At 42.3% G+C, this 12484-nt stretch overlaps 1 protein-coding gene across 1 annotated transcript in view; it reads right to left on the bottom strand.

The window, feature by feature from the left end:
- Positions 1-3363: 3363 nt before the first annotated feature.
- LOC144273753 (cytosolic phospholipase A2 gamma-like) overlaps positions 3364-12484 on the bottom strand; it is a 41339-nt gene continuing 32218 nt past the window's right edge. The window contains exons 12-16 of the mRNA XM_077832459.1: positions 11536-11580; positions 10266-10361; positions 6476-6630; positions 5217-5385; positions 3364-3536 (exon numbers count right to left, since the gene is read on the bottom strand). Of these exons, the coding sequence (XP_077688585.1) occupies positions 3364-3536; positions 5217-5385; positions 6476-6630; positions 10266-10361; positions 11536-11580 (638 nt within the window). The remainder of the gene's footprint in view (positions 3537-5216; positions 5386-6475; positions 6631-10265; positions 10362-11535; positions 11581-12484) is intronic.

Here is a 12484-nt window from a genome sequence, read left to right as displayed (position 1 = left end):
TCCCTGTTCCCATTTCCCCCTTTAGGAAAACATGATTCCACTTTTCTTACCCCCATTCCCTGTTCCCATCTCCCCCCCACCCCCCCACTTCCTCATTGACTACAGATTATATAGTAAAATAGTATATTGACTACAGATTATATAGTAAAATACCTTAACCAATCATTTTCCTGAAATTTAACTAACCAATCCTAACATATTGTAACATGATTATGTAACCAATTATATCCCACCACCTTAATTAGTTTACACCCAGCAAAATTAATTATACAGCAGACAGGAACAATCACAGATCCAGACAGAGATTATACAAACAATAGCAAAGTGGAAACTATAATGACAAGACAATACAGAAGTGAGGGTTTCACATCCCAGCTATTGATAAGTGAGTTCTTGCCAGACAGGATGCTATCAAACTAAGTTTCCTTTTACATTTTCTAGGCACTTCCCTTTCTCTGGAGGTGATAGGAATACAATCCTGTCCTGATAGTGCCTAACAGCCCAACAGCACCTTATTTCAATGTGACTAGTTTGGAATGTGAGGATGTGACCGGTCGCTTCCTAGCTTATGGCTACCTCTGCTGCTTAGCCAAAGGCCTTAGCCTAATAACAGGGCCTCAGACTGTCACAGTAAGAGAAGGCCCTTACACCGGCAGAAAGTGATTTTGATTCTTTTATACCTCTATGATTAGCCAAGTGATAAGAATACACCTAAATTCTTAGAGTATAGGCCTTTACAGACAGGCCTGAATGGTTTATATAGGGCATGGAACCAATCAGGAGTCACAGGGCTGTTGCCTGTCAAACGTTAAGGTGGAATTTCCCGTGGTCGGTATCCACAGCAGGTCATGGGAAGTGGAGCGCAGGCTGATTACCGCTGCTCCTGGGTGACAGCCTGGAACTGTTAGCTACCTGGTAGCTCTACAGACCTGGGCTCTAGACCGGTGGGGCCTTACAGGCATTCTCTTAGTGGTTGCTCTGTCTCTCTTTTTTGCCCACTGACACTTTATTTATTTATCCACAGTGGAATAGCTTCAACTGGATGTTGGATCATGTCCAAAGTGAAAGGAGAGCCATGGCCACTGGTTTCTGTGTAGTTAACTCCTGGTTTATTTATGCCAAGTGCAAAGAGTCTCATGCCTGCTCCATTTTACTGTTTGATATTTTCTCCTGCTCACTCTCACACGCTTCTTTACCTTGAGTTACACAGGCAGGGCTCATCCAACAGGGAAGGGATCTGGGACCATCCTCCATATTAGTTTACAGGGGTTCTCAAACTTGTTTTGCTGGGACCCAATTTGAAAATATTTCAGCTGTGATGACCCTCCCAAAACAATGACTACCCCCTATACCATGCCATCCTTACTTCTCCACTGCTGCTGGGGGCAGCGCTGCCTTCAGAGCTGGGTACCTGGCCAGCAGCTGCTGCTTTCCAGCTGCCCACCTCTGAAGAGCTTGGGCTGTCAGCCCCGTGCATGGCTGACAGGCCGATACCTGGCATGCACGGGGACTCACAGCATGTGACACCCACATAATAACCTTGTGACACCCTGAGGGGTGACAACCCCCAGTTTGAGAACGCCTGATTTACAATAATATGAAGTGCAAAGGTCCTGAGAACAATCTGGGATCTTTATTCATTGGCTATTCAAATAGAGTTCATTCACCTCACAGGGTGCATCTGAAAGCTCTGTGTCTTAACAATGCTATCTCCAGATGGACTGAACCCAGGAATGCCAGATCTGTAAGCACACGCCGTACTGCCGGCACTAAAGAACCGGCTACCACAGATGAAAGTCTGCAGAAGACTCATCATTAAAATTGCGAGTCTTTCATGGAGGTCACAGAAGTCACAGATTCCATGATTTTCAAGGACCTCTATGACTTCTGCAGCACCCAGTGTGGCTGATACCAGGGCTGCCTGAGCAGCTGAGGAAGCCCTGGGGCCAGCCGCACTGGCTTCTGCTCGGGCAGCCCCAGGGGTTAGCTGCTTGCGCAGCTCCGGGGCCAGTGGTATTGGCCACTGATCGGGCAGCCCTAGGCAGCTGGCCCCAGGGGCTGCTGGAGCAGCACCAGTCTCGGGCACTGCCCCGGGGCTGCAGCAGGCTCCTGGGCCACCCCTCCAAGCAGCAGTGAGGCCCCAGTCCACACAGTCCCCTGAGCAGCAGCAGCGGTGCCCCAGAGTTCCTAAGATTTAGTCATATGTATTTATAATGTGAATTTTTGTTCATTGCCCGTGACCTGTCCATGATTTTACTAAAAATACCCATAACTAAATCTCAGCCTTACTCATCACTTATATGTGGTATAGTCACTAGAGGGAGACAAACAGCCAGGCGGGGCTACCATGGGTTGTACAGTGCCCCTGGCTGAGGAAGCTTGTCCAAGCAGCACAGATCAATATCAATTTAAATCCCTCTAGGGGCCAGCACTTTGCCACTCCGTTTGCTCCTTCTCAACCAGATGGACTACGAGGATCGGACTTGAGATTCTGCAACATGTGGCTCTTCACACCATGAATATTAGAGTCTTCCTGTTCATATTAATACCCAGCTCCCATAAGAAGTTGAAAATACTGGACAGGATTCTACTCCCCATTACACCTTTGGACCGACTCCAAAGACTCCAGTGGAGCCTTGCTGGATTGGAAGAGGAAACTCATCATTACTCATTCTTCTTGTTTTCATTTTTATCTATGCTTTCAAAATCAGAATTTACCAGCAAAAAACTTTATCAAAATATTCTGTTGATCCAAAATATTGTTTTCTGTTAAAAAATACTGATAACAATTTCAACATTTTCAATAATGTTTTCACGAAACCCCCCCCACACACACCTTTGGAATAAAAATGACACCCCCCCCACAAAACTAGTTTATTATTTTTCTAACCTGTCTATGTATAAAGTGTGATAAGAGCTAGGGGAGATGGCTTTTACCATAGGTGTCAGGTGCTTGTGCTTTTGCAGGCGATTTCTAGGATGGAGGCACTGTGTGCAAATGGTTTGATTCTATAGGCTTTATTGATTGAATGTGAATTGTGCATCAGGAGACAAGGGCATCTGTCATCACACAGAGCAGAGACTGACTGAGCAATAATTCACAACAGCAAGCAAAAAATGATTTATACCAAGAGAGAATTTTTCTTTGACTAATGCGCAGAATCAGAATTGCTGAACTAAAGTGCAATCAACTTAAGGGGTTAACTCATGAGCTAGGTACTAGTGCTTTCATAGCAGAAGCTGAGAGTCCTCTCCCCACTGTAATCCCAAATAATGACATTTTCCAGCCACGTGACAATTCTGTAGTTCTCAAAATCTACTGGGTGGCTTTAATGTATGTGGGGCATAGATGAGAAACTCTTCTTAAGAGCTTCTCTTCTTGCTGGAGTGAGCCACAATGTATTTGATCTCTTGAAGGATTTTGTCTTTGTTGTTCGACACATTCAGTCTTGCCGACTGGAGGAGTTTGGTGATGTCTCCCACATGGTAGAGACAGCGAACTGGGGTGAATCTAATTCTCCATTCTGTCACATAGGCTAAAAGCAAAGAGAGAAAAGATGTGAATACATTTTTAGGATGATAATACTACTGTAGTGTCAATAACAACTAATACTATTATTTTGGTTGTGTTCTAGGGTTCCCAGGCCATCGTGAGAGGAATATCTTGCTTCCGAGACTTAAGGAGAAGAATCAAGTGAGGCTCATGTATGGGGAAAAGGGTTTCACAAATGCTCTACTCCTAATCCAAAAGCATCTGGATGTTTTGTCTACAGCGATCAGCAGTGACATAGTTAATATAGTTGAACTGTCATCTTTCGGGTTCAGAGTCAACAACCTCCTGAACTGAAATGGATACTTTTGCACTTTTCAGAGCTATTGAATCAGGTTTTCTACAGACTTGGAGACTTCCTTTAATTCTATCAAATTAATTCTCCTATTTTCCCTGCTTTCTACCCGTCCCTCAGCTATTCTTTTGTCTCTTTGCTTTTCTCAGTAGTGTCCCATATTCAGCATGTTTGTGAAAAAAACAAGGAGCAGATTCTGCTCTCATTTGCACTAAGCTAAATGAATCTAGAGTACAACCTATGCATCTACCTATCTAGGGATTTCAATGGAAAAAATGGAATTTCGGTGACTAATTCCATTAGGCTCCCTTAAAAATATTGCCCCTGAGTTCTTATAAGACTCCCATCATTATAGGAACAGAGCATCTAATGGCATGACACTCTGCATTCACAGTGGATCAAAAATAAAGAGAAATAGAACTTGTACAGAACATATGGGTGTCTGAGCTGGTATAACTCACATGCCCAGACAGCTGAGAGAAGGTTAAAGGTTTTCCCACTTTTAGACTCCTTTGCATTCCTTTCTGAATTTCTCTTTATATGCCAGACTCATCTCTTCATTGCACTAGTGTAAATCTACATTTATTCCTTCGACTTCATTTGTGTAACAGAGAGAAGATTTGGTCTCTGTGTCTAGACAGGAGCTAAAGAAAGAAGGTGCCTGATTCTGAGCTCAAGGAGTCATTTGATGAAACTGAAAATCTGTAAATGTAAAAATCATAAAAGCAAAGAGTTTTATTTATACACAACAAAAAATAACCTATGGGACTCACTGCACATAACATTAAAGCCAAGAGTACAGTAGGATTCAAAACACAGGTAGACATCTTCATGAATATTTTCAAGATTCATATTTAAATTAGTTAATTTTTTTTAAAAAATGGAAGCGATATAGGCCAGATTTTGAAATGTATTGAGTTGTGGAAAGATAAAGATAGGCAACTGGTGAGATTTTCAAAAGCAGCTGAGTAGGTTAGGTGCCTAATTCACCTAGGCACTTTATAAATCCCACTAGGTGGCTACCTTCATCTGTAGATACATTTAAAAATTTGGCTTAAAATGTTTAGAAATCAGAGCCAACCCCACCCCACCCCCCACAGAGTCTAGTGACAAACATCCCCTATGGCAGATAATTCTATAACTACATAATCTGTGATTTCTCACAACTTCCTCTTAAGCTTCTATTACTGGATACCCTCTTTAACATAGGATACTGGACTAGATAAATCTGACATTTTATCCCATTCCCTATGTCCCTTTGCTACCTTACCCCAGAGCAAACCAGACGCAGCAGTATTTAACTCATCCATGTAAGTGAAATGAGAGTGAGGTCAGTAGCCTTTAAGAAAATGGGTGTGACATGAAAGTTACCAGGACAATTCACTTTGTTGAAAAGTGGGAAGTGCATGACGGTAGGTGCACCCTCTCCTCTGAAGATGTAGCAGTCGGAGGGGTTATCTGGCTCTTGGAGCAATTTCTCGTCTATCTCAGGAAATGGGATGCAGTTTTCTTTACAGTATTTGGCAGTTTGCTTGAGGGCCTGTAAGTGAAGGTATCGTGATTATTTTATTGAAGAGAACTGCTGTCCACAAGACCAGCTAGCTCAAAACAGATAGCTCAAAATCAAACTTTCTCTCTGAGTCCTCTACTAATTGACTACGCAGAAAACCTCCAGTGGAAACCATACCCTCTGCTCTTGGGATAGGAAGAATGTTTGTGTAGCAATGCATGACTGTCTACAAGGAAACCCCATAGCTGGGATTTCCAAAGAAGCTTAAAGGAGCATGAAATTATCTCCCAGGAAAAGTCAATATGGGTTGGACACTGAACTCACTTAAGAGCCTTTAAAAATCTCAGCCCACAGCCGTAAGCATAGATCAAACATGGCACATTGAGTTCACTACCCAAGAACAGAGCTAGAAGGTTCACAGCAGCCCATAACTATTCAACTGGGATAGATCTCAGTGGTTCAGTAGGACCTGAAGGAGGGCTCCATGTAAGCTTGAAAGCTTGTCTCTTGCACCAATGCTAGAAGGTCCAGTAAAAGAAATTACCTCACCCACCTTGGTACAGTAGGAGACATGGGTCAATATTCATCTCCAGTACTCGACACATGAATGCTCAAGGCTACCAAAGGTTCATCTTTCACTTAAGGTGAAAAACAGATTTCCTTCTTTAAGGTCACTATGAGGTATATTTTCTAAGGCACACATGGGAATGTGTTGTCCTGCTTCCATTGATTAAGTCACAAAACTGTCCATTGTGCATTTGAAAATCTCCTCCTGTAGAGAGCCATTGGGCCCTGGGACACCTCGCAAAAGTATTAGTGTTGACTCAAGTCGGCTGACCAACTTGCTACTTGGATGGTAGGATTCTTTCCACTAAACATTTCCCCAGCAGGATAGAAGGGGATGGGATTCTTTGCTCCCTTCTTGTCCTGAACTGTTTTCCAGAAATAAAGTAAAGAAAATACTGTTAGATTTTTTTTTTTTAGATTGGAAATTTCTTTGTTGGATTCTTATCTCTTGGGGTCAGGGACAATGTATTTTTCTGTGTTCAAATATCACCTGGCAATGGCCCCTCATTCCTAATTTGAATGACTGTAGAAATGTAATAATGATAGGAGTTACCTTAAATGGTTCAAAAGGGCCATAGTCGAAGGAGAGGATCAGTTTCACTTTCCTTTCCGGGCGGAGAACCAGAGGGAAAACACAGTTTATGGCTATTCCAGCATCTACCAAGGAGATGACTTTATCCTTCACCAGCTCAGCAGAGTCAAGAGCAGCTAAAGGAATGTATCCAAAAATAAAGTTTTCATACTAAGAGATTAGAATCTGCACCTTGCCAGTGGCAGGATTAATAAATAATATTCACTGCAGCGGTGCTTTGGTAAAGTGTGTATATCTTCTGCCCTTAAAGTAGAGCCACCTCTTCCCCACCCTCACCCTCTGCTTCCCTTAGTGCCCATTGTACAGTATGGCTGCCCTTTCCTCACCCCTCGCCCTCTGCTGTCCCTAGTGCCCATTATACAGTATAGTTCTCTTATACTTGATCCTTCCATCCACTGGCCATTATACAGCACAACCACCACTTTCTCCTTCCTGCTATTTACAGGGCATCATTATAGGCACATCTGGAAGCAACACCTATCATTTAGGTTGCCTAACACTTCCTGTTCCATGTTTTCAATTTTTCTTATGAGTTCAGGCAATGGGGGGAATAGTATAGAGCCATGGAATTAAAGCTCTATTATAATGCCGATGCAGAAGGCAGCTTTACTGGAATTTCATGGGGAAGCTTAATTCATAGAACCATAGTATCATAGAATATAAGGGTTGGAAGGGACCTCAGGAGGTCATCTAGTCCAACCCCCTGCTCAAAGCAGGACCAATCCCCAACTAAATCATCCCAGCCAGGGCTTTGTCAAGCCTGACCTTAAAAATATCTAAGGAAGGAGATTCCACCACCTCCCTCAGTAACCCATTCCAGTGTTTCACTACCCTCCTAGTGAAAAAGTTTTTCCTAATATCAAACCTAAATCTCCGCCACTGCAACTTGAGACCATTACTCCTTGTTCTGTCATCTGCTACCACTGAGAACAGTCTAGAGCCATCTTCTTTGGAACCCCCTTTCAGGCAGCTGAAAGCAGCTATCAAATCCCCCCTCATTATTCTCTTCCGCAGACTAAACAATCCCAGTTCCCTCAGCCTCTCCTCAAAAGTCATGTGTTCTAGTCCCCTCATCATTTTTGTTGCCCTCCGCTGGACTCTTTCCAATTTTTCCACATCCTTCTTGTAGTGTGGGGCCCAAAACTGGACACAGTACTCCAGATGAGGCCTCACCAATGTCGAATAGAGGGGAACGATCACGTCCCTCGATCTGCCGGCAATGCCCCTACGTATACAGCCCCAAATGCCGTTGGCCTTCTTGGCAACAAGGGCACACTGTTGACTCATATCCAGCTTCTCGTCCACTGTCACCCCTAGGTCCTTCTCTGCAGAACTGCTGCCGAGCCATTCGGTCCCTAGTCTGTAGCGGTGCATGGGGTTCTTCCGTCCGAAGTGCAGGACTCCGCACTTGTCCTTGTTGAAACTCATCAGACTTCTTTTGGCCCAATCCTCTCATTTGTCTAGGTCCCTCTGTATCCTATCCCTACCCTCCAGCGTATCTACCTCTCCTCCCAGTTTAGTGTCATCTGCAAACTTGCTGAGGGTGCAATCCACACCATCCTCCAGATCATTTATGAAGATATTGAACAAAACCAGCCCCGGGACCGACCCTTGGGGCACTCCACTTGATACTGGCTGCCAGCTAGACATGGAGCCATTGATCACTACTCATTGAGTCCAACAATCTAGCCAACTTTCTACCCACCTTATAGTCCATTCATCCAGCCCATACTTCTTTAACTTGCTGGCAAGAATACTGTGGGAGACCGTGACAAAAGCTTTGCTAAAGTCAAGGAACAACACGTCCACTGCTTTCCCCTCATCCACAGAGCTAGTTATCTCGTCATAGAAGGCAATTAGAATAGTCAGGCATGACTTGCCCTTGGTGAATCCATGCTGACTGTTCCTGATCACTTTCCTCTCCTCTAAGTGCTTCAGAATTGATTCCTTGAGGACCTGCTCCATGATTTTTCCAGGGACTGAGGTGAGGCTGACTGGCCTGTAGTTCCCTGGATCCTCCTTCTTCCCTTTTTTAAAGATGGGCACTACATTAGCCTTTTTCCAGTCATCTGGGACTTCCCCCGATCGCCATGAGTTTTCAAAGATAATGGCCAATGGCTCTGCAATCACATCCGCCAACTCCTTTAGCACTCTCGGATGCAGCGCATCCGGCCCCATAGACTTGTGCACGTCCAGCTTTTCTAAATAGTCCCGAACCACTTCTTTCTCCACAGAGAACTGGTCACCTCCTCCCCATGCTGTGCTGCCCAGTGCAGTAGTCTGGGAGCTGACCTTGTTCGTGAAGACAGAGGCAAAAAAAACATTGAGTACATTAGCTTTTTCCACATCCTCTGTCACTAGGTTGCCTCTACCATTCAGTAAGGGGCCCACACTTTCCTTGACTTTCTTCTTGTTGATAACATACCTGAAGAAACCCTTCTTGTTACTTTTAACATCTCTTGCCAGCTGCAACTCCAGGTGTGATTTGGCCTTTCTGATTTCACTCCTGCATCCCCGAGCAATATTTTTATACTCTTCCCTGGTCATTTGTCCAATCTTCCACTTCTTGTAAGCTTTTTTTTTGTGTTCAAGATCAGCAAGGATTTCCCTGTTAAGCCAAGCTGGTCACCTGCCATATTTACTATTCTTTCTAGACATCAGGATGGTTTGTCCCTGTAACCTCAATAAAGATTCTTTAAAATACAGCCAGCTCTCCTGGACTCCTTTCCCCCTCATGTTATTCTCCCAGGGGATCCTGCCCATCCGTTCCCGGAGGGAGTCAAAGTCTGCTTTTCTGAAGTCCAGGGTCCATATTCTGCTGCTTTCCTTTCTTCCCTGTGCCAGGATCCTGAACTCAACCATCTCATGGTCACCGCCTCCCAGGTTCCCATCCACTTTAGCTTCCCCTAATAATTCTTCCCGGTTTGTGAGCAGCAGGTCAAGAAGAGCTCTGCCCCTAGTTGGTTCCTCCAGCACTTGCACCAGGAAATTGTCCCCTACCCTTTCCAAAAACTTCTTGGATTGTCTGTGCACCGCTGTATTGCTCTCCCAGCAGATATCAGGGAATTCAGCAGAATTCTGAACTGTCCTAACATTTGAGTGCTTGACTTTACAATTTTAACATAATATTTAGAATATAATACTTTGGCTTGAAAGTATTAGATTTTATTGGTCAGTTACCATGGATTTCACTCTTTCTATATAAACCAATGAAAACCTGTTTCCACTGATAATCAAAATTTACTGATAAACAAAATATGAAAAATGCTTCTTGAGAATTTAAAGTCAAAATCCAGTGATTTAGACTTTTGATTTAGGGCAGTTATAAAATAGACTAGTGAATTAACATTAAAAACCAGAATGATTTGTTGATTTAAGGATATTTAGTTTGTACATTTTGGCATATGATGTTGACAGTTTGTGTTTTAATGGTTTAAATAATCATTTGATTCTCCTCTTAATTTTCATCAACCATGAAGATTTAAATTGGTAAGACTAAAAAATGTTTAAAATCTATATTTTCATGCTACTGAAAATTTAAATTAGTAAAAATCTTAAAAATGCTTAAAGTAAACAATGACACTGTCTGTCAAAATTTAAAAATAAACATTGAATTCTTCTGACCGTAAAAATACCGTATAGGAAGACAACCCTTTCTCATGTTTCTGTGTGATGTATTTACTGTCAGAACGGGACCCTAGGAAAAGGAGACATCCACACCACAGAGTCTGTAAACCCATTTTTTACTTACAGCATTTGTAAAGAAAGTTATTGTTCGTTCCCCATTTCCAGGTCAAGAGACCATGAGTGGTTTTTTGCCACATTCTAGCGAAATCCACCACTGAGCCTGTGAGAGGGCACAAACCAGAATTCAAATATCAGATCTATATATATATATATATATATTCAGGAACTTCTGAAAACCAGCAGAGTTTTTCTTATCTCTTATTTGCTAGTGCCAACCAGGAGCTGTGGGAACAATCACAGCAGAGCAAAAGCTGTGGAATTTTCAGAATCCTGGATTTCCTCATTGTACCACATAATGACCCCCACACACTTATCTGGTTTGAGATGTGTCAGCTGTCAAGTTCTCCCCTGTACAGAACACCTGATGGTAGTATAAACCATTTCCTATATTCCACTATGTAAGATATGTGGCCCAGTTCCTTTAGCTGCTGATTTGAGCTGTGCAAATAACTGAATTTTGGTTTCACTGTCGAACAAACAATTGTAATTAAAAAATCCCAAATGATTTTTTTTTTAAATTTCAGTGAAAAGAGAAAGAAAACAAAAAAATCATTGTATGTAGAATTAAATGTTTGGCTTTACTCAGAATGAAATATTTTATTTTGGTTTTTGAGTTCTAAAAGTTTTTTTTAAGTGAAATTGAACCAAATTTTTTTTATTAATTTTCTTAAAAAACTGTTTTTATCCAAAAAATCAAAACATTTCACTTTGAAAATTTCAGTATGAAATATTTGGTGTGGTTTTTTTCCTGATTTGTTTTTGTTGTAAAATAAACAGTTTCACAAATTTGATGCAAATTCATGAAATATTATAATCATAGAATCTCAGGGTTGGAAGGGACCTCAGGAGGTCATCTAGTCCAACCCCCTGCTCAAAGCAGGACCAATCCCCCAGTTTTTGTCCCAGATCCCTAAATGGCCCCCTCAAGGATTGAACTCACAACCCTGGGTTTAGCAGGCCAATACTCAAACCATGGCTGACCCAAACGTGCTTTTTTCAGGAAAGAAAATTGAGCTGAAAAATTTCACCCCCTTCTAATGCTGAGTTCCCTCAACTCCCACTAGAATTGGTTTGAGCTGAGAAAACACAACCTTCAATTGTTAAACACTCAAAATCATCAAAATCTAAATACGGCCCACTTATAATAAGGGATTTGTTTAACTGAACAGTTCACTGGGCCTGAGTCTCTTTTCACAAAGATGCCAATAACTCCTCATGCAGCAGTGTAAAAGAGGAATTTCAAACTCAATCCACAGGGGATTAAAATAATTTACCTACTCCACCTTTAATGTTTTCAGTAATTGACTTGTTCTTCGTATCTGAAAAATATATTTGGGTTATCAATCACTGCATACTATCATTGACAATAATGCAATCACCTAGGCAACAAAATTCAGGGTACAATGATTAAGGCCAAGTTTGCATTTCCTGCAGGTTGTAAGTATCATAAGAAAGAAAAAAATGGGAGAAATGTATGATCTGATATGCAGTATCTTCAATTCTCCTACTAGGCTGCGTCAATGTCTTGCCACTTTCTCCTTTAAAATATATAGACAATATATGGATGAATCTAGACTGTTCTCAGTCGTAGCAGATGACAGAACAAGGAGTAATGGTCTCAAGTTGCAGTGGGGGAGGTTTAGGTTGGATATTAGGAAAAACTTTTTCACTAGGAGGGTGGTGAAACACTGGAATGCATTACCTAAGGAGGTAGTGGAATCTCCTTCCTTAGATATTTTTAAGGTCAGGCTTGACAAAGCCCTGGCTGGGATGATTTAGTTGGGGATTTGGTCCTGCTTTGAGCAGGGGTTTGGACTAGATGACCTCCTGAGGTCCGTTCCAACCCTGATATTCTATGATTCTATGATTCTATATACCTTCTAAACTTATCATTTGGCTAAAATCTTTTTCCCAGGATCCACCATCTATGTTCACAGTCACTGTGAGCTTCTCTATAGCTTTCCTAATGCACAGAGAGTGCCTGTCACGCCCCCCACCCCCACCCCCGTACTACACTGCAATCTGTCCACATTTCAGTTGCTAAAATGACCTTTCTTTGCTTGTGGTTCTGATTAGTAAGTGCCCTTTTGGAATCTCTCCACTGCAACCCCCTTGCATATTCCACAGAATTTAAAATTCTCTTCCTCTTTTTCAATGCCACCTCGCAATTTCATCCTTTTCTATTTGAACAGGACTGGGGAATCCAGCAGCAGAAATCTCACT

The sequence above is a fragment of the Eretmochelys imbricata genome, chromosome 13, assembly GCF_965152235.1.
Source record: "Eretmochelys imbricata isolate rEreImb1 chromosome 13, rEreImb1.hap1, whole genome shotgun sequence".
NCBI classification, from domain to species: Eukaryota; Metazoa; Chordata; order Testudines; family Cheloniidae; genus Eretmochelys; species Eretmochelys imbricata.
The sequence above is the reverse complement of the archived record's forward strand: the minus strand, read 5'-3'. Positions and strand labels throughout refer to the sequence as shown.